Genomic DNA, 21,546 nt, shown 5'->3' with positions numbered 1-21,546 from the left:
GGGAATACATGAAAAAAAAAAATCACAATTTGATTAAAAAAGGCTGCTGTGAGTCACAATAGCAAGATAGAATAGAATAGATCTTTATTGTCATTGTACATGTGCAACGAAATTGTAGGTGCTCCACAACAACTGCTCTGGAATAAATTATAAGTAGTAAACAGCAGGAAGAATAGCAAACAGGAAAATATATACAATCAAACCAAACCAAATTTCCCAGAGGAACCCACCCGAGGGATTAATAAAGTTTTATCTATCTATCTATCTATCAAGAGGGAAATATCCAAAACAACATAAATATATATATATATATAAATAAGAGAAAGGCACACATTGGAGAACAAAATAGTTGTAAAGTACTCAGAGGTAATGCAAAGAAAAGACTTGGTCTGAAGGAGGCTGTGTGTGAGTCGCCTGAGTGATGAAGGTTACTCACACCGTGGCTCAGATTGGTGAGGTGGGTGGGCAGGGGTGGGGTTTGGGATGGGGGTTGTGTTTGTTAACAGTCCAAATGGCCCAGGGGGAAAAGGTGTTTGTGAGTCTGGCGGTGTGGGACCTGATTGACCTGAGGCGCTGACCAGAAGGCAGCGGGTCAAACAGGTGGTGGGCGGGGTGCAAGGGGTCACCTGTGACGGCCCTGGTTTTCCTGAGACATTAGGATCTGGCGATGGTCTCCAGGGGTGGCAGAGGGAAGCCAGTGATTTTTGTTGGTGTTAATTACCCTCTAAGGCTTTCCTGTTTTCATTAGTGGCCCCTGCGTACCAAACACCCAGGCAGGAGGAGAGCACGCTCTCTATTCAGGAGCAGCAGAAGGCCAGCAGCAGCTTCTGGTCCAGGTTATTCTTCCGCAGGACACTGAGGAAGTGCAGCTGCTGCTGGGCCTTGTTTATCAGGGCGATGGTGTTGTGGGTCCAAGTGAGATCAGCGGAGATGTGGATGCCCAGAAACCTGAAGTTTGACTCAGATTCCACCCGCTCTCCACTTATAATAAGAGGGTAGAGGACCTGTTTGTGCCTCCTGGGGTAAAAATACACAATGACTCATACTTTCTTCTGTGTTTGCATGTTTTGTATTTGTGTTTTTCATTCTCCTCACTGTCCTTGTGTCTGTCTACTGTTTTGCAACAAAATATATATTAGTATAATGTTTTGACTTAAACTCTTAAACCTAAAAAGGATGGATGGGTGGATGAATGGATGGAGGGCATTATTATCAGGCCAGTTCAGATTTGGTGAAGCCTTTTCAGAAGCAAAGCTGTTTGGAACGATTAGCATGTCATGCACATAGCCCGGTTTCTAAGATTATTGAATAAGTTGTTAGTGTTGCTTTCTTTCTTTTTTTAAGTCACTGCCATTAGTGCCGGCTAATGTAGGTTACTGACTGCTTTGACCTGGTTCATTGCCTACACTCTTCAAGTAAGTGAACACGGGCTCTGGATCACATATCCTACAGGATGTGTAATTCGGGTAGATCCCCACAGATGCAACACACCTCACCACATATGGTTTCTGCCATTGCATCTATTACACAAGCAGCCTGTGTGAAGTCACTTCCAAGTCAAATAAGCAATGAGCCCCCCCTTATCCTACTCCTGAACCCCTCCTTAAACCCTCTGACAAACACACATATGTTTCTCAAGGAATATCCAGAAAGGGGACAAGGGTAAAGCCAAAAAAAGGGCTCTCACCTCAAAACATTCCTGCAGTACAGGCCATGTTTTCCTTACCCCAACAAATTTACACAGTTGTTAGTGATGGCCCGGGATTCCTCCTAAAGCGTAGCCTACCAATAATAAACAGTATGGCAGCTGACACCGCAAGACACCTGCACGGCTCCCTGACACTGCAGGATTGTTCCCAGGGACTGGGGGCATGTGGGTGTGGGCTGAAGGATGGGGGAAGTGGAGGCCATGAGGGCCTTCAGACAGGTTGGTGGTGTCAGTGTGTGTGTGTGTTTGGGATGGGGGAGAGGGGTTGGTGAAGGTGGTAGTAAACAATCAGTTCTTACGCAGGTTTACTGATATGATTTTATTTATGTGAGATTGTGTACAACGTGCAAAAGATAATACATTTTGCTGTTTCACTATTTGAGACCATTACATTACTATTTTATTGCTGTTTTTTATTTTTAGTGGAACACTTGTTTTTTCTTTGCTTTACCCATGTATTTTCTTATTACCTAACACAACAAGTAAATACATCAGAGCCAGCCCTACACACAGGGAATTACAGTCCAGTCGCTAGATTTAAAACCGCTCAGATCCGCTGAACGCCGAGTTGATTAATTAATGTCTTTATCCTGTCTTCCTTCTCTCTCCCCAACCGGTCGCAGCGGATGGCCCCGCCCCTCCCTGAGCCTGGTTCTGTCTGAGGTTTCTTCCTGTTAAAAGGGAGTTTTTCCACACTGTCGACAAAGTGCTTGCTCATAGGGAGTCATGTGATTGTTGGGTTTTTCTCTGTATGTATCATTTTAGGGTCTACCTTACAATATAAAACACCTTGAGGCGACTGTTGTTTTGATTTGGCGCTGTATAAATAAAATTGAATTGAAGTGAATTAATGTGCTTCGTCTTGTTTTATTTTGCAGATTTCACTCATTGACTGACCAAAAGCAATGTTGACTTAAAATTTGTTGACTTAAAATTTAAATAAGGAATCATTAGATTAAAGGATATGTGGTACTTCAAAAGATAATAAAAAGTTGTGGAATGATCTACCCTTGCATGTTAGGCAGGCCTCTTCTCTTTCTGAATTTAAAAGTCTTCTTAAAACATATTTATTCGCTGAAGCCTTTGGCATTGATTAGAGGGGTTGACTCAATTTGTTTTAACATGTTTCAATTTATTTTAGTTTTTTAGTTATTTATTTTATCTTATCTTATCTCATTTTAATTTTCTTTACTTATGCTATTAGCATGTACAGCACTTTGTGAGCTCTGGTTTTATGTTAAAGTGCTTTATAAATAAAGGTGGTATGGTAATAACACTCACCAGCCATTTCAACTATATTTATATTTAGTATATTCAAATATTTTAATCAATGCAGTTGTATTTTTATAGCAGCAGTTCACAGAAACACTTGTTTTAAGGTGCTTCATATCGCAAGGTAAAACTCTATAACCCCAACAATCGCACCTTTGACCACGTGCTTGGTGACCCTCTGGACAGGAAAATACCCATTTAAGAGGAAGAGACCTCCATCAGAACCAGGATCAAACTGGTTCTGGGTTGAAGTAAAAGAAAAGCGTTAAAAGGTTATAAGTAACAAATGGGGCAAACTACAAACTATTGGAAATGAAACTTTTCTTCTCCTGCTGGGCACTTCTAGTACTCATGCTCCGATTACTGGACAACTCTGTCGATCTCCTGATCTATGGTTGCCTCCATCTATCCTACAGACATTTAAGTGGCTTCTAAAATCGAAGCTTCAATTTCCTTGTTGCCACTTAGCTCGATTCAGCTCTAATTTGGCATTTTTCTTTCTTTCCGTGTCGTACCCACCACCAAACATCTACAGTCACACACACATTCAGACGTCTCATGCTCCTCTGCAGGATTTCAGGTGGTCTGGCCATTGTGTCCCCACCTCTAGAACATTGTCAAAGCACAAAGGAAGACCTGTCGTCCACTGTACGTCCATGGGGCTTTGAAAGAAAGGCCAACAGCATGTGGAGTAATTTACATGTGTGTGTCAAGGAGGTATTGAGTTCCTCTCAATTTGTCACAAACCTCAAAAGTCCTCAAACGTGCTTACTTTTGTATGGAAGTGCTTATATTTTGACTTTTTTAAGGTTGTATAGTCAAAAGAACTTGTAGATGGTTTGTTGTGTTTCGTGGCCACAGGTGTGTTAGGGACACAGGTAATACTTCACTCGGGTACAAATAAAAAGAAGAGTTTCAAACTGAATATTGAGTATCACAAAAGGCTGGAATCTCTACCTGAGATTAGCTCGGCGCTCAGCTTCTCAAGCATTAAACAGACTGATGTTTGCCATAAAGTGGGGCCCCTTACTTGCCGCCCTGTGAGGTCACAGCACCTGTTCTTGGTAATTGCTGGCAGGTGATGTAAGGCCTCCACTTGTTTTCCATGGTGTAAGGTGGAGGTACCCCTGCTCCCTCCTACAAGGCGGCTGGAAACTCATGTTGCTTGTTTGGAGCAAATAATAGAGTCTGACTCGTTTGTTCTGCTTTCCCTGCGACCTGTGAGTGAAATGACTCTTAACCTGCCTAATTCTAGTTCCAGAAATATGTAATGGCTTGTTTTTGATGGATGGACCATATTGATTTAATATAATTTTCAGTTCTAATTTTCCAGAAACTTATGTCAAAGACTATTTTCTCAAGAAGTTATACTACAAAAAAATTCACTTTTACAGAAAGAGAAATGCTAAGTAAAAAAACATTTAAAATTCTGTTGCATTTGTTGTAATTCTAAAATTTTAGTCAACAGTGTAACTACTAGAGTCTTGAAATACAGTTACTCAACTCAAAATAAGGTCAACAGTACAGAAACTCAAGAGGTCTTAATATCAGACAAGCTTTGAATAAAACACCAGAGCCTAAGTAAAAAAAAGGATTTGTCATGTCAGAGCAAGTATCCTCGCCAACCATTATTTTTTTGTACATTATGGGATTTTTGATTTTACTTCCAAACACGATTATTTGCATTCTCTGGTCTACTTGGTGAAAATCATAAGCAGAGCCAAAAACTTTTAATATATTTTGTTTACAAGTCATGCTAATAATACAAATGGAAAGTTGTCTTTGCAAAATCTGAATAAGAATACATTATTTTTAATGGGATTATATGATCATGTGAGCAGTCAGACCCTTACGTTCTCCATCTCTTGTAGAAAAGTCTCATTGGCAGCCTCGTATCAAATTTGAAAACTTAGTGTTTGTTTTTCAAATAAAAGTTATGTTGATCTTGATCATTGCTTACTGTATATAATCCTTTTCAGTCATACAGTCAGTACTTCTTATTATTACAACAACAGTATAATATATTTTATATCTGTACCTCATATTGCATATGCACCTTGTGGGTTGAAAAGGAACAATATTTCAACACTATGTCCACTATGTGTTGTGGTATTGACAATTAGGCAGACTTTGACTTTGACTAACTTCCTCATAGTGCTGCAGCTTCTCTAGATTAACACTAAAGTGGAACCTGATCAAATAAATTGTAAATTGGGCAACTTCCCCCACGTGTTACATTTACATTGTGTTTATGTCCAATAAGTATCATGATTCTGTCCATGACCTGTCCATTCGCGTTGCCCTGAAAGTAAAATTTCAAGTGGATAAAGTATTACACAACCAAAGAATCCCCACAATTTACATGAAAAATAAATTACATGAAAATTAAGGAAAAAACCTTAACAAGAGTCACCTCTTGCATTTTGATCCAAAAGGTAACTTTTAAATTCACACGATGGTACACACAATGCGTATTGTTAATATCATGATATAACCCTGTTGCAGTTACGTCCACTCAGATTGACAAGACCTGAACACATCTAGGAACTGAAGGTTGTATAAAAATGAGACGTTTTAAGTGTTACAGTGTGAAACTGAGGACACTATTCTTTTTGTTTGCACCCCAAAGACAAGCTAAACTGTTATTGTTTTAATCAGAATTTCTGACCATCTTTGTCTTTGCTGGGTCCACCTGATGATGTCTTTTCAAGGCTGTCTGCAGGAGGACAGAAGCCAGTAGATAGGGTATATGGCTCAGTCCTCCAGCCAGCTGTGAACCTGATAGCATCTGTTTTAAACGTTTGAGAGGTGGAGAGAAAGCAGCCCTCTTTTCGTCTGAGCTCTGGAGTGCTAGTTATCTCATGCCTTTTTAGTAAAGGGATCCACAGATGGCCCGTGTCCTGACAGCTATACAAATGTGATATCACTAGCTGAGGTATTCCACAAGGATCCTCTTACTGTGTTACTGTAGGCCGAGAAGTGGGACTCATTCATGCTCAGAGTAAACAAAACAAGTCGGCGACAAAAAGACTTCTCCTATCTCAAGACGAGGCAGAAAAGACAGAAAGAAAAGCTGCTTTTTTGTCTTTGTGAAGGCAGACAAAACAACCTCTTCACACCTGAGTGTGTCTCCTGTTCAGCTCTTTCCGCGCATTGTCATCCTGTGTTATCGAAACCATCGAATCGACATGAAAAGATCATTTCATGTTCGGCTGTCGCCTGAGGGGGTTTGGACGACTTGGCTTCCTTTTGCTTTGTCTGATTCCAGTGACAGAACCATTCGTCATCATCTTTTTTCTCAGGTTGTGTCTAGTTTGAACTCATTTCAAAGACACGATGAGCAGTCATGAAGCTGTCCTTAGAAGTATGTGTTTTGTTGGCAATGAAGAAAACCTGTTCATGGTGTTTTAATCAGATCGTGTTTGAGTTAAGGTGGCCCAAGTGTCGCCTGCACATCCTGTGTTATGGTGAATGGCCTGTATTTACTAGTCCCTAAGGACCCCAAAGCGCTTTACACATCCAGTCATCGACCCATTCACGCACACATTCACACACTGGTGATGGCAGCTACATTGTAGCCACAGCCACACTGGGGCGCACTGACAGAGGCGATATTTCATATTCTAACCTAAACAGGCATTCAGCTCATATTTTGCTCCCAGTTTTGGTGGTCTCTGTCAAGGCCTTCACTGTTTTGTTACATAAATAAATGTAATGTACTGGCAACCCTGCTGTTAGAAGTCTACTGTAAAGGGTGATTGCCTGTGTGCCTCTTTTGGATAGGACCCTTCTTGAGTTGTTGATTTATGCCTGTCTGGTAGGTTTTCAACTGTTTCAGACCAAGTCCAAAGACTTTAAACATCAAGGCATGGGTCTGTCGTTTTCATGTAATTTTACTAGACTGACTTGGTCTGAAATCACAACTTTGCTTCAAAGAGCTTACAATATGCACAACACATGACACCCTGAAATCTGGATAAGGAAAAAAAATGAGAAACCTCAAGTGGAACAATGAGAGAGGGTTCCCTCTACGGGATAGGTTTTTTCTGACTTGACTCTCCCTCCCTTTCCACCAAAGAGTCCTTATATGACACACAACATCAAGTTTTAACTAAGCACTTCATTTTTTATGTCATTTTAAAGCACATTCTTCCCCCAGCTGTAGGTGTTTTGGAACAGAACTCAGACTTTAGTTACTGTAAGTGGAAGGACTCGGTCCGTGTCCCACGCTAGTATCTGAGCAGGATATTTTGTAGACATCCCACTTCTGCAAGCGAGGCCTATTGAAGTATAACATAAGTTGGACTCATTGCTGATTTGAACCCGATTCAAAGTAAAACACGACCCTTTATATTTCAAAGTGGGAGGATTTGTAACAGATCCCTTCTATCTTTCCACAAGTGACATTTTCCCTCGCTGGCTGTTACTCAGGAGAGGTTTGATGGTCATGATTATTTACACAGAGGGTTTCCTTCTTTTTCTCTCTTTTTACAGTCGGTCATTTTCATAAGGGATCATAATACTCTTGGACAGGAAGTATCTGGCTATATAGACTACGCCCACAGACTCAAGACCCAAGATTTTGAACCATATTTCAGTGGAAAGAAGAGGCTCATGCCAGCACGCTCAGATTTATGGTAAGTCTCCTTCCATTGTAACATGTCCACATTGGTTTAAGAAGCCTTTACTCAGGTGGGATTTGACAACATTTGAAGTGTAAGGAAATCTTATTATCCAAGAATAAAAACTCACATTGTCGTGAGACACCAATATAGGTTTGGAAGGAGCTCTTTAAAAAGCACAGTATGGTTGATATATACAGAGCAAGCTGCTGCGAGCTGAAAATGTAGAATAAATAAATAATAATAAAGTAGAGCTGCCAAAGTGCCGAACTTCTCTGGATGACGCAGACGTGACTGAATCTCGATTTAAACAGACTGAGGCTACGTCCACACGTACACGGGTATTTTTGAAAACGGAGATTTTCCGTTTTCGTTTTAAAAAATAATCCCGTCCACACGTAAAGGCAGAAATGAAGGAAAGCGCTGTTAGGAACATGCCAAAGCAACAGGTGGCGATATATTCCTAACCGTGCAGAAATGTTGGTCAATCAGAAGTCTAGAAGCCTCGATGGGAAAAAGTAAACAAAGATGGGGCATAGAAGCAGAACCGAGTCGTATGTGTGGAGGGACAGTAACTGTGTGAGTATATGTAAGATTTAAACACTGCAGAGAGAACAATTAACAGTAACAGTATTGTAGAAATTCATTTCACCGAAACAATAACGTGGCGCACAGTGTGACGTCAAAAAATGCGCACATCTTTGACGCTGCATTTTCTCCGTTTTTCTCGTCCACACGTAAATGCAAAAACGGAGTTTTCAAAAATATCCACCCTGGCCGGAGTTTTTAAAAAATCTCCGTTTTCAGTGACCGAAAATGCAGTTTACGTGTGGACGTTTAGGTGCAAACGCATAGAAAAATCTGCGTTTTCAAAAATACCCGGGTACGTGTGGACGTAGTCTGACATCATGAGATTATTTTTTAATGTATAGAAGATGACTGTAAAACAAACTGAAGACAATCCAGTTTCTTCAGTGTGACAGTGTTTTAGATTGCTCTTTAGTTCGTGGGGGGCTGGCCTGGACACAGTTCCTTTAAACAGCTTCCTTTTAGGTCTTCCTCTTTGTTTGTAATTCTGTTTTCCACTGTGCCAAATCTCCTGGAAGAATTTGTTGGAGAAGGCAAAGATAGAGTGACAAAAACAGAGGAAACGGAGAAGCATCACATTAAAGTTTTGTTTTTTTCCAATATATTTTTATTGATTTTATAATTGAACAGCATACAACAATCACCTTCAAAAGAACACAATAGAAGGTGGACGGCAAGTCAACAAGGTGGTAATACAGCATACATAAATGTTAAGACAGAGTATATTTCACTTAAGTTTATCCGTCAGGCTAATGACTGGTTGCCAAATCTTATAAAACACACTCTCTCGGTTAGACAAGATAAACCTGATTTTCTCCAGATGGAGTACATTTCCAAATTCTCTCAACCACATTTCGAAGGTAGGAGGTTTATCAGACTTCCAGCTGAGAAGTATCAGCTTTCTAGCCACAAGAGTAGTCATCGACACAACCTGCGCCTCTGTCTTGTCCCTTGCCCATCCCGGTTCAGACACCCCGAATAATGCTGCAAAGGGGGTACATGGGACCTCCCTGCCAATGGCTTTGGTCAGAAAATCAAACAAATGATTCCAAAAAAGTTGTAGTTTTTGGCATTGAAAGAAAAGGTGACATAAAGTTCCTCGACCACTTGAACACTTAACACAGAGGGCTGAAACGTTCTTATATATTTTTTCCACTTTAGTGGGAGAAAAATGCAACCTATACACAACCTTAAATTGGATCAGACAATGTCTAGCATTTATAGAACTACAATATATATTCGTATCTGTAAGGTTTAAGTAAGGTTTCATTAAGGGTGAAGGGATGGGAACATTTCACTAACCCACAGTGACTTTCTGTGCTTTTATTTATCAGTCACCAAAGTTAGACTAACACATTTTCAGTCACACATGTGTACTGTACGTTTGACAATTCTAGGGTCAGCATCGGTCACGCAATCCCAGAACAAGCCATCAATGAACTGCTGACCTTACAGGTGTAAGCTAAAATCTCCACTCTACTATTCAGCAAGGCAGGTGACATCTTTATCAGGTCTATCAGGATAGCTGTTTACACAGAGAGCTGTCAGCAGATTACCAGAGCCAAAACCATTCCCACATTCCACATATTCATGCAGACTAACACTTTACCAACATTTCAGATACGTGCGAGAAATCCCAAAAGGACGGACACGACTGGAGAAGGGTGAGAATGAGAGTGTAATACGTGGTTTTATTCAGAGTTCAGCCAAACGGCACACAGCCTGTTTGACCTCGGTGACAGAACAAGGTCTATAACATCCTAATGTAGATATTCTGCTTTGTTTTTCATGCTGTGAATTAGAGCTGGGCGATATATCGAGTTTTTAAAAAATATCGATATATTTTTATACGAGATATAAGATGTGACAATATCCTTTATATCGATATAGTCTATGTTACGTTATAATTATACTTGTGGAGCCACAAGTTTGCCTCTCTTTCGTCCACTTTTGTCTCTACGCAATGTTACTCGGCCTCGCCTCTCCTTAACTGAACACAACTCCCCCTCCTCCCCCATAGCTTCACCTGCAGGCAGCGACAAGATGGACACGGCAAATCTCCGTTAGCGAGTTGTGGGGCTGGATGGCGTCAACGTGTTAGCGAGCTAACCGCGCTAACGAGCTAACCATGCTAACGACATGCAGCCCACAGGGGCTGGACGGCCTAAAATCCCTTCATTTTCTCAAAAGTTGACAGCGCGCCTTATGTATGAATTCTGGTTGTGCTTACTGACCGCGAACCGATTTTAGGTGGTACACGGCGCTCAGCAATCTGTCAAAAATGTTTTAGTACGACTTTGGTAAGCTACGGAGATGCAGCGCTTGATAGATTGTCGGAGCATTACGGCTACCGTAGTCTGGAGCCTCGCGGAGTGATACGTACCGTGCTTCAACGTAATATTACCGTATTGTGTGTGTATAAGGGCCATAAATGGCACCTGTTAAGAGACGTGGTTACAAAGAGGATTTCAAACTCAAGGCTGTCAGTCACGCAGTAGAAGTTGGGAACAGAGCAGCTGTGAAATCTGTCTTTGTTATTATGTTCAGCGTCTGTTAGTTTACATTTTGACTGCACAATTATGAGCTTTTTGTTATGCACAAAAACAACATTGTTTTCTTTTATTTATGGAGCATGATTATTTAATAAATGCTCATAATTTATTTTTGAGTAATTTCTTCATGTAAATTATGCTGTATGTAAATAAAAATGCCTGTGTGACATCTGGGACACAGTGTGACTAAGAACTCTCTTTTTGTTCTTAACTTATGGCTTTAAAAAAATATCGAGATATATATCTTATATCACCACCCAGCTAAAAAATATCGAGATATGAATTTTGGGTCATATCGCCCAGCCCTACTGTGAATCTCATTTTTCTACTTTCAACATTTTTATAAACAACTTTCCGTCTTCATGTGTGAACCCCACCAACAAGGCTGCATCACTGAGGACAACCTATTATAATCATGAAGTTTTTGTCTTTTTAATGTGGTTACAAAGAAATACTGAGTATATTAATAAAAAGTTTGGAATTTGTAAACAGTATCTGTAGTTTTTTGGGACCAAAAACTGCTTCATAAGCACATTGTCCAACAACAATATTCAAAATGCTAAATGGCAATCGTAGAGAAAACTGCTATTGTTCCAGCAGTCAGAAGACAAGAATGACAGTTGGGGTTTTATTTTTGGAAGTGGTTTCCCCTTCTTTTTTGAAACCAAAGTGTCAGACATGTGAAGCTTTGTTGTTTTATTTATCCATTTCTCACCACGTGTTCCGACACACAACCCCGCTTGTGGCCTTGAACTCGACCTCCTCTCTGGTGAGTAGAAGCCCTAACAAGCTCTAGGTGTGAGTCATTGGGTGAGCATGCCTGGAGGTACAACCTACTCTCTAATGATGCTTTTAAGACACCCCGCCCCACCACCATCGACCCGCACCCCCATCTGACTTGCCGCTCCCTCTCTCCGACTCATTTTTCAGTCACTAAAACTTCATCAGATTTACACGTCTCCTTGTCTTTATTTAACTTCTCTAAACTCGCCTTCCATGCTTTGCTACCGCTCCCCTTTTCTCCCCTCATATGTCATCTTCCACCCCCCCCCCCCCCCTTTTTTTTTTCATCTCTGTCGGGAACAATAACACCCAGTGTGGTTGCCGCTAAGAGGGAGCAGATGCTGGAGCTGCTGCCCACTCAGTGCACTAAACCTCCCACCGCAGGACTCTGAATCCTGTCCCTCCTCCTCCTCCATAGCCACAAAGAACACAGGGCAGCGACACCAGCGCCAGCTCTGGCCTCCACCTCCCATCTCCAGCAAGGAAGGGTGGATAGGTTCACGTACGCAGCCTTATGGGGGTGTAGCAGTAGCAGTACTGTCCTCTTGGACTAAAGTATGAGGGTTTAAAGATATAAAATACTAGAGAAAAAACGTTATCGTTGAAAACCAAATGTGTTAAATGTAAAGTTTATCTGTTCCACAAGTTTGATGTGGAAAATATTTCTAACTTTCCAACTTTGTGTAACAGGTGCTTGTGCTGTTTGGGGAAAAAAAAAAGAAAAGGATATTCAAGAGTAAATACATACGACTTCCCCTCTGAGTAATAATAATAATAAAGGAGAAGATTTGTCATCTCTTATATCTTACTACAACCTTTAGTTCCTATTTAAAATCACATCATTTCACAGTTTAATTTCTTACATGTGAGTTGCAAAAATGGGAAGTGCTCAGTCATGTGACCGATAGAGTTGTGAACGTATTTGTACATAAACAACAAGCCATCCTTCTGAATATTTCCATGGATTCTATAAGAGCAGCAACAATATTCAGCTAAATGCTGGATGTGATTTATTTTAGCACGCACACTCGTCAGGTGGGTCATATAAATATAATTTGTAAGGACACATGTTCTGAGCCTCTGACCTCCAGAGGAAACCTGGTTAAATATGTCAAGGACGGGATTCTCCTAACTGCTTCAGAAGAAATTTAACATCTAGAAACTAGTAAACAAGACACAATCTCATAACCAGAAACACAATATTTGCTCTTCTGCTCTACTTACTGTCACCTCAGGGGAAACTGTGGAGTAAGCCTTTAAGTAAATAAAACCAAAACCTGACACTAATGCTGCAAATGGAGGGTGAAAAAAGTGTGTTTTTAGGTTAAATGTGTGAGCTTCCAACATAGACACGCACTGAAGTTCTGACCCGGGTCTAATTAACCCACAGATCTGCAGCTCTGTGCACCCACCTTCCTGCCACTCCAGATGTGCCTACAGCATCTCTGATGTCTATTTAATGTTCACCAGCTAAGTGACCATCTGTTTATGCACTCTGGCTGTTCCCTTCCTCCCTCTCTTTATCTCTCCCTCTCTTCAGGCCCTGTGTTTAGCCAAGAGTTTTAAGAGGCTGAGCAGCTCACTATATGGGAATCCTAATTGATTTACTGGTTTTTCTGCTTTACATTGTTTATGTTTTGTTCTACTTGAAATCATGCCTCTTCCTGAAAACAAAACGTCTTTCATCTGAAGTATAAAACGTCTTTACTGTTCAACAAGTCGACGTTTTAAATCGCTGAATAATATAAATATCTCCTGCCTGCGCTGCACGCGTTTGCCAACAGACTGAAACAATGAATCTAAAGGATCAGCTCGACTGAAACATATAGCGCATGCCTCTCCTGGAGCCAAAACCATGTTGCCGCCACGCTCGGCCTCTGCAGTGCACCTGTGTGTCTGGCTTCATTTTCTGCTGTGAAAATATTTGCACTGCTGTCCCATTTTATTAAGTTTTAATACAAAAGAGAAACTGTTCCAGCTCTGAAGGTGATTTTGCGGCCCCGTCTCAAGCGTTGCGCCTGGGCTTTGTGGGGGTCGGTGGGACGTTTTATCAAAGCCAGCATGATAAATATTTGCGGGAAGATTTCATGTCATCTTTGCTGATCTTCACATATGGCACACACATACCCTATTGGCAGGGTTAAATCCAATCAGATTCTTCCCAGTGCTTATGGGTATAGATTGTTTTTGAGGATTCCAATGTCAGTACCATCGTCAGTCATCTCTTACCATCTTTCTATCTCATGTGCGTGTAAAATGACAGCGGTGACTCTTTAAATACCATAAGAACAAAGGCGTTGTGTGTTTCACCCCCTACCGCTGCCCATCAGTATGCTCTTACTCAATGGCTACATTCAAATGGAGCATAGCATAGCACCCAGTTCTGTCAGTTGACATGTAACGCATGTAATACACACAAACAGTTTCACCTTTTCTAAGTTACAAAAATCTTTGCAGTTCAATAATTGGAATAACAGAAGTAAAATACATTTATCAGGTTTACAGTGGCTTGCAAAAGTATTCGGCCCCCTTGAACTTTTCCACATTTTGTCACATTACAGCGACAAACATGAATCAATTTTATTGGAATTGCACGTGAAAGACCAACACAAAGTGGTGTACACGTGAGAAGTGGAACGAAAATCATACATGATTCCGTACCGTGCTACCATCATTACCCTTTTTATCTAAATGGGAACACAATTTACAAAATGAACATCAAAATTGATGATTAAAAATCATTTAGACCATAAATTCATTAGAGAAATGTTCACTGAGGTCACGCATCAAGTGAGCAGTATGGCCATTTTCTGATGGACTTCTACATAATTGACGTTTTTTCTGCAATGCGAGGAGCTGCCCACTTAAGACCATTAGAAAAAAAATGCAGTAATGGCACTTCATGTCTGCAAAATGTGGTCCAGTTTATCTTTTACATACAGTCTATGGTTTTTACAAAAGGGTTTTGTATATACAGTGGCTTGCAAAAGTATTCGGCCCCCTTGAACCTTTCCACATTTTGTCACATTACAGCCACAAACATGAATCAATTTTATTGGAATTGCACGTGAAAGACCAACACAAAGTGGTGAACACGTGAGAAGTGGAACGAAAATCATACATGATTCCAAACATTTTTTACAAATAAATAACTGCAAAGTGGGGTGTGCGTAATTATTCAGCTCCCTGAGTCAATACTTTGTAGAACCACCTTTTGCTGCAGTTCCAGCTGCCAGTCTTTTAGGGTCTGTCTCTACCAGCTTTGTACATCTAGAGACTGAAATCTTTGCACATTCTTCTTTGCAAAACAGCTCCAGCTCAGTCAGATTAGATGGGCAGCGTCTGTGAACAGCAGTTTTCAGATCTTGCCACAGATTCTCGATTGGATTTAGATCTGGACTTTGACTGGGCCATTCTAACACATGGATATGTTTTGTTTTAAACCATCCCATTGTTGCCCTGGCTTTAGGTTTAGGGTCGTCATCCTGCTGGAAGGTGAACCTCCGCCCCAGTCTCAAGTCTTTTGCAGACTCCAAGAGGTTTTCTTCCAAGATTGTATGGATTGTATTGTCCTGTATTTGGCTCCATCCATCTTCCCATCAACTCTGACCAGCTTCCCTGTCCCTGCTGAAGAGAAGCACCCCCAGAGCATGATGCTGCCACCACCATATTTGACAGTGGGGATGGTGTGTTCAGAGTGATGTGCAGTGTTAGTTTTCCGCCACATATAGCGTTTTGCATTTTGGCCAAAAAGTTCCATTTTGGTCTCATCTGACCAGAGCACCTTCTTCCACATGTTTGCTGTGTCCCCCACATGGCTTGTTGCAAACAGGACTTCTTATGGTTTTCTGTTAACAATGGCTTTCTTCTTGCCACTCTTCCATAAAGGCCAACTTTGTGCAGTGCACGACTAATAGTTGTCCTGTGGACAGATTCCCCCACCTGAGCTGTAGATCTCTGCAGCTCGTCCACAGTCACCATGGGCCTCTTGGCTGCATTTCTGATCAGCGCTCTCCTTGTTCGGCCTGTGAGTTTAGGTGGACGGCCTTGTCTTGGTAGGTTTACAGTTGTGCCATACTCCTTCCATTTCTGAATGATTGCTTGAACAGAGCTCCGTGGGATGTTCAAGGCTTGGGAAATCTTTTTGTAGCCTAAGCCTGCTTTAAATTTCTCAATAACTTTATCCCTGACCTGTCTGCTGTGTTCTTTGGACTTCATGGTGTTGTTGCTCCCAATATTCTCTTAGACAACCTCTGAGGCCGTCACAGGGCAGTTGTGGAGCTGTTTTGCAAAGAAGAATGAACAAGGATTTCAGTCTGTAGATGTGCAAAGCTGGTAGAGACAGACCCTAAAAGACTGGCAGCTGTAATTGCAGCAAAAGGTGATTCTACAAAGTATTGACTCAGTGGGCTGAATAATTACGCACACCCCACTTTTCAGTTATTTATTTGTAAAAAATGTTTGGAATCATGTATGATTTTCGTTCCACTTCTCACGTGTTCACCACTTTGTGTTGGTCTTTCATGTGGAATTCCAATAAAATTGATTCATGTTTGTGGCTGTAATGTGACAAAATGTGGAAAAGTTCAAGGGGGCCGAATACTTTTGCAAGCCACTGCATATACAAAACCCTTTTGTAAAAACCATAGACTGTATGTAAAAGATAAACTGGACCACATTTTGCAGACATGAAGTGCCATTACTGCATTTTTTTTTTCTAATGGTCTTAAGTGGGCAACTCCTCACATTGCAGAAAAAAACTTCAATTATGTAGAAGTCCTTGATGCGTGACCTCAGTGAACATTTCTCTAATGAATTTATGGTCTAAATGATTTTTAATCATCAATTTTGATGTTCATTTTGTAAATTGTGTTCCCATTTAGATAAAAAAGATAATGATGGTAGCACAGTACGCTATCATTTAGCACAGTCAGATCCATGTGTTGGGTTTCAAAAAAACAAAATCCAAAAGGTTTAAGTCAAGGCTTTAAAACAATACATACAAAGCAGTGGTTGATGTCTTGTCAGTGGAAAACACTTTTTAGTCAAACTGATACACCAGAAGTGTGTTTTTACAGCACGTCTTACAAACAAACACCAGAACAACACGATGTTCACCTGAGTACTCAATTCTAACAGCACATTATACAGCTATGTTTTATAATTTAATATTAACATAATAAATTCTTAGACGAAACCAAAAATAATGATCGAGTGTGTAGGCGGACAGTTAGTTATGTGTCTGCTAAAAGAGCTGTCAGCTGGACATGGTCATAGACATGATTTGCTGTTGAACTAGGCCCGTGACACTCCCAATAGGTTTAACAGTAATTTCGGCACATTGCACTACTCCTTTCAACATTGAAAAGGCCTTTGTGATTTACACTGGAAACATTAACTTCTGAAACACTTGCTAGACTATTTATGCTGCAGCCGCTCAAGAAAAGAATAGCTGAACGAATACACATGCTGAGTACTTGCACTTTATGATATATATCATCCAGCTCCTCTGAGCCCTGTAATGAGACTGTTGACATTACACTGGAAAATGACTGCCTGGAGATAACAATAGAGCTAAGCAGGGTAACTATGGAAAGTGAAAGGACACACTGCACGTGTCAAACAGCCATTGTAAATGCATAGGCAACCAGGAACCGGTGCTGAGAGCAGCGTCATTGTTTCCACCAAATCCAGGTTCTCACACTTTTACTGGTCCATGTGTCTGGGTGTGGTGCCATCCAGCAGCTGGAGCTTTGTGACCAAATGTGCACCGACCATGCAGTTAGTTGCCCTAGTGAGAGTTCATATAGGACAGCAAGGGAGGTGGGTCCAATAAACGTATGAACAAAATTCTCGGCATTGCTTCAAAAAAAATTTTTTTTTTACTCTTTCCGTCTTTTTCTTGTTCAGTGTTAAAATATCTCACATCTGTCCCAGTAAGCGGTTCACCATGGAATAAAAGTGGTTGACCAAAAAATGTTAATTGTTGTATGGCATTTTGGTATAAATAGTCACTGAAACACTGTCAGGGCCAATTTACAAAGAGAAGAAGGATGCATGTGCCTGAAAGCAAATCTTGGACAATGTAATTTTCTTCTGAGTCTTAAAGGAAAAACCTCAATTTGTATTTCATAATTGGGTCATTGCAGCAATCTATTCTGAACATGCTTTATTCAGCTCCGTTGGCAACTTGGAAAAAAATGCCAGACCTCTCATACCTTATAATTTTATGCATCAGTGTATTTCCCCACACAGTTTGGACTGTTTGGAGGCGTCCAGATTATGTGTTTTCTGGAGAGGGCTGGTATGGCTTTGACAGCTGGTATGGCTGACAGATAGCTGAAACATCAGATGCTGTTCAGTGTCACATTTTCTGACATCTATTCTGTAATAGTAGTACCAAAATATAGCAATGTGTAGCTCTTTATATTGTTAATTTCTAACAAAATAAATAAAGAAAATCTTTTTTTCCTGCTACATTATCATTAAAAATGGTAAATGGCCTGTATTTGTATAGCGCTTTTACTAGTCCCTAAGGGGGACTGGTTACACAACCAGTCATCCACCCATTCACACACTGGTGATGGCAGCTACATTGTAGCCACAGCCACCCTGGGGCGCACTGACAGAGGCGAGGCTGCCGGACACTGGCGCCACCGGGCCCTCTGACCACCACCAGTAGGCAACGGGTGAAGTGTCTCGCCCAAGGACACAACGACCGAAACTGTCCAAGCCAGGGCTCGAACCGGCAACCTTCCGATTACAAGGCAAACTCCACAATCGCCCCCCATCATTAGATGTTAAGTCTTAACCCATTAAGGTCGCTGACCCCGACACTAACACTATCTAACCCTAGGTAATCACAATATGTCATTTTTGTTTTGGTAAAAGTCTCTCCCAAGTCTTGGCAGTCAGGTAACCAATAAAATAATCATTTTACCTGAGACCGAGATGTTAAGCCACAATAACCCTAACCCTAACATAAAATTAGGACTGGGATTTGGGTTATCGCCTATAAAAACTTAGACCTCAGAGTGTTGTCTGTTTTGGTTCTTAGTCATCCAGGTCATGGTAGTTTTAAGCACTTGAGTTGAAGGCAGCTGGGCTTCCTTTAAAAGCTTCTTCAGCACTAAAAGGTGATGGGGAGTCTCAGGTATTTAACCTCTAGTGGGGCTGGTATCTTGAAAGTGGTCTGAACATCACTGATCCATCCTGTCTTCATGTGAGTTGTTAAAGTTAACATGAATCATGACTCCAAAGTAAAAGCCCTAACTAACAAAGCCTTTAAAATGAGAACTGAAACATCATCAAGGACCTAAAAACAAGTCCACTTGTCTTCCTCCAAAGATCTCAGAGGGTTAATTCAAAGTTAAATTAATAAACTATTGTGACCATCTGCACATCTGCATATGAAACCAATAGCTTCAAGTGTAGGCTGAGAGAAAACATCAACTTCTGTGTAAAACTCTAATTTGTGTCAAGGATCATCACCATTAATGAGTTTTGCACAGTGACTTTATCCCCCAAGAAGGAGTTCTACCCATGAAGGGCCTGAGGACATTCATCATGAACCACCTGTAGTACACCACCTGTCCTCACACACCTGCTCACGTCGCACTGAGAAGGCAGAAATTTTCAGTGTAGATTTTTGCTTTTTATAGGAAGATTTGCAGAACTATTCAATCATACCTCGTGTAGGTAAATGACCAATCATCATAGTGAATCTTTTACCAATGTTTCAAGTGTTTTATCTGTTATTTAAACTATGTTTTATTTTTATTGTTTGTCACATTTCTTTTTAATTTAACAGAATCATTTTAACCATCCGTGTGTATCGTACGCCCTTTGTTTTCTGTCTTGGTCTAAAGGCAGAAGCTTTCCTCGGGAGCTGGAGCAGGGTCTTTATCACAATGCTAAATACTAGACCAAGTCTCCAGGGTCTGACATTGGAGATCAACTGTCTCTTGGAATATGACAAATATCCAATCCAGGAAAATATGTTACCAGGATACGAGCAGTAAAGTCACTTTTGTTGTTGGCTGGAATACCTGGTCCTTTTCATAGCTATTCAGAAACTGACCATTCTGCAGAAATATGTATTTACATTTCCCAAAATTGCATAGTGGGGGTCTGCGGGTTTTGGAAAAACCACATGGGTAGGATTTTATATTGCTTGTACTATATGTTTGCTTGTAATTTGTAGCAAGCATGCTTTATATGTTGCAGGGAGAAAATATTTTTATGGCTCAAATGCAAATAGTTTTTTTGTGAGCAGTTTTATGTTCCACTAGAGATTACCTCTTAAACAGGTTCTGGAGAAAACATCCTCACGTCAGCCAAACTGCCAGGATGTTTCAAAGATCATAGGGGGTCTACAGTGTAAATGCAAACATTTTGAGATGTATTTTACCTAATGTGGGTCATTAATCCTTTATATCTACTGTTAATCATGCACTGCTCTAGTAATGCATCACAGCCAGAGAAATATAGCCTGCAGAATGCTGGCAGTCCTTCATTATGTTACTGTCCCATGTTAACAGCTTGCTGCTGCAATATCAGCCTGTTCAACTCCCCATCATAATATAACTCCTCTCAGATTTATACTCAGACGTCTCCCTGAGCTCCATCTTTGTAGTTGGACCACGATCTGCTGTTGGGGACCAGCCAAGGCTCAGTAACACAACCTTTGGGTACTCGGTGTGACATGGAGTTGTGTTGCTAATTATGCCAACTGTTAATGATAAAAACCACTAAAAACTAGTGCTGTTAGAGGATTTTGAAAACTTATATAAAACTTATATATATATACGTATATATGTATATATGTATATATATATACGTATATATGTATATATACGTATATATATATATACATATATGTATATATATATATACATATATGTATATATATATATACATATATGTATATATATATATATACATATATGTATATATATACGTATATGTATACATATATATATACATATACATATATACGTATATATGTATATATATATACGTATATGTATATATATATACGTATATATATATACGTATATGTATATACATATATGTATATATATACACGTGTATATATATACACGTGTATATATATACGTATATATATATACGTGTATATGTATATATATATGTGTATATGTATATATATATGTGTATATGTATATATATACGTGTATATGTATATATATACGTGTATACGTATGTATATGTATATATATATATATGTATATATATATATATGTATATAGTGTACTTACGTGACATGTATTAACACTTAAAAAAAGTACCTTTGAGCTTCTCAAAGTAATATCACATTTCAGAGCAATCAAATACCAATTACAGTGTGTGCGATATAAAGAATACATGTTTTAATACACAAATATGTTGTAAATTAAACACGTATTAAATCCAGACTGGGCATTGTAGCTCAGTCTGGCATCATTTAAGGTTAGTTTCGCTTTTTCTTTCTTTCTTTCTTCCTCAAAAAAAAAAGTTTAACTAATTTTGAAATTTGTGCCTTTGTTTTACTTATTTCCATGCCTGGCTCGTCTCGACTGAAAGGCTGAGCTGAAACCAAATCCAACATGGGAACAATGCACGACTCAACTCTATCATAATCAGATGTTTTCAACTCACAACCTCTCATATTTCATGTTAACAAAGAGTAATGATCTTCCAATTTTATAGCTAAAGAATGTTAACTTGATGTTTTATTCTTTTTTTAATCAGAAAGCGCTTTGCTTCCAAGACACTGCTTGAGAAGTGTTTCTTTGATCAATCATCTGAGAGGGTTAAACGCTACCTAAATGCATATTATGTAAAAATACTAATAAATAACAGCCTAAAGTTTATGCACATGCTTATCACATTATCCTCACCTGCAAGTCCAAACATTTTGCTTCCTTTTGCTCCATCAAAAAATTGCACGTTCTTGTTCTGCTGTATCAGAAATAGCAGAAAACTTAAAAGCAGAGCAGGATCCAGTCGGATGCTGTAAATT

General features: G+C 40.0%; 1 protein-coding gene and 1 long non-coding RNA gene across 3 annotated transcripts in view; both read left to right on the top strand.

Moving 5' to 3' along the window:
- The window catches only part of LOC146506184 (uncharacterized), a 351,963-nt gene that overhangs the window by 122,495 nt on the left and 207,922 nt on the right, over positions 1-21,546 (top strand). The window lies entirely within an intron of this gene.
- Positions 1-21,546, top strand: part of cfap299 (cilia and flagella associated protein 299) — an 87,584-nt gene that overhangs the window by 60,049 nt on the left and 5,989 nt on the right. For both annotated transcript variants that reach the window (XM_085180314.1, XM_085180315.1), the window contains exon 4: positions 7,475-7,617. In XM_085180314.1, the coding sequence (XP_085036440.1) occupies positions 7,475-7,617 (143 nt within the window). The remainder of the gene's footprint in view (positions 1-7,474; positions 7,618-21,546) is intronic.

Source organism: Neolamprologus multifasciatus, chromosome 12, assembly GCF_963576455.1.
Source record: "Neolamprologus multifasciatus chromosome 12, fNeoMul1.2, whole genome shotgun sequence".
Lineage (NCBI taxonomy): Eukaryota > Metazoa > Chordata > Actinopteri > Cichliformes > Cichlidae > Neolamprologus > Neolamprologus multifasciatus.
The sequence above is the reverse complement of the archived record's forward strand: the minus strand, read 5'-3'. Positions and strand labels throughout refer to the sequence as shown.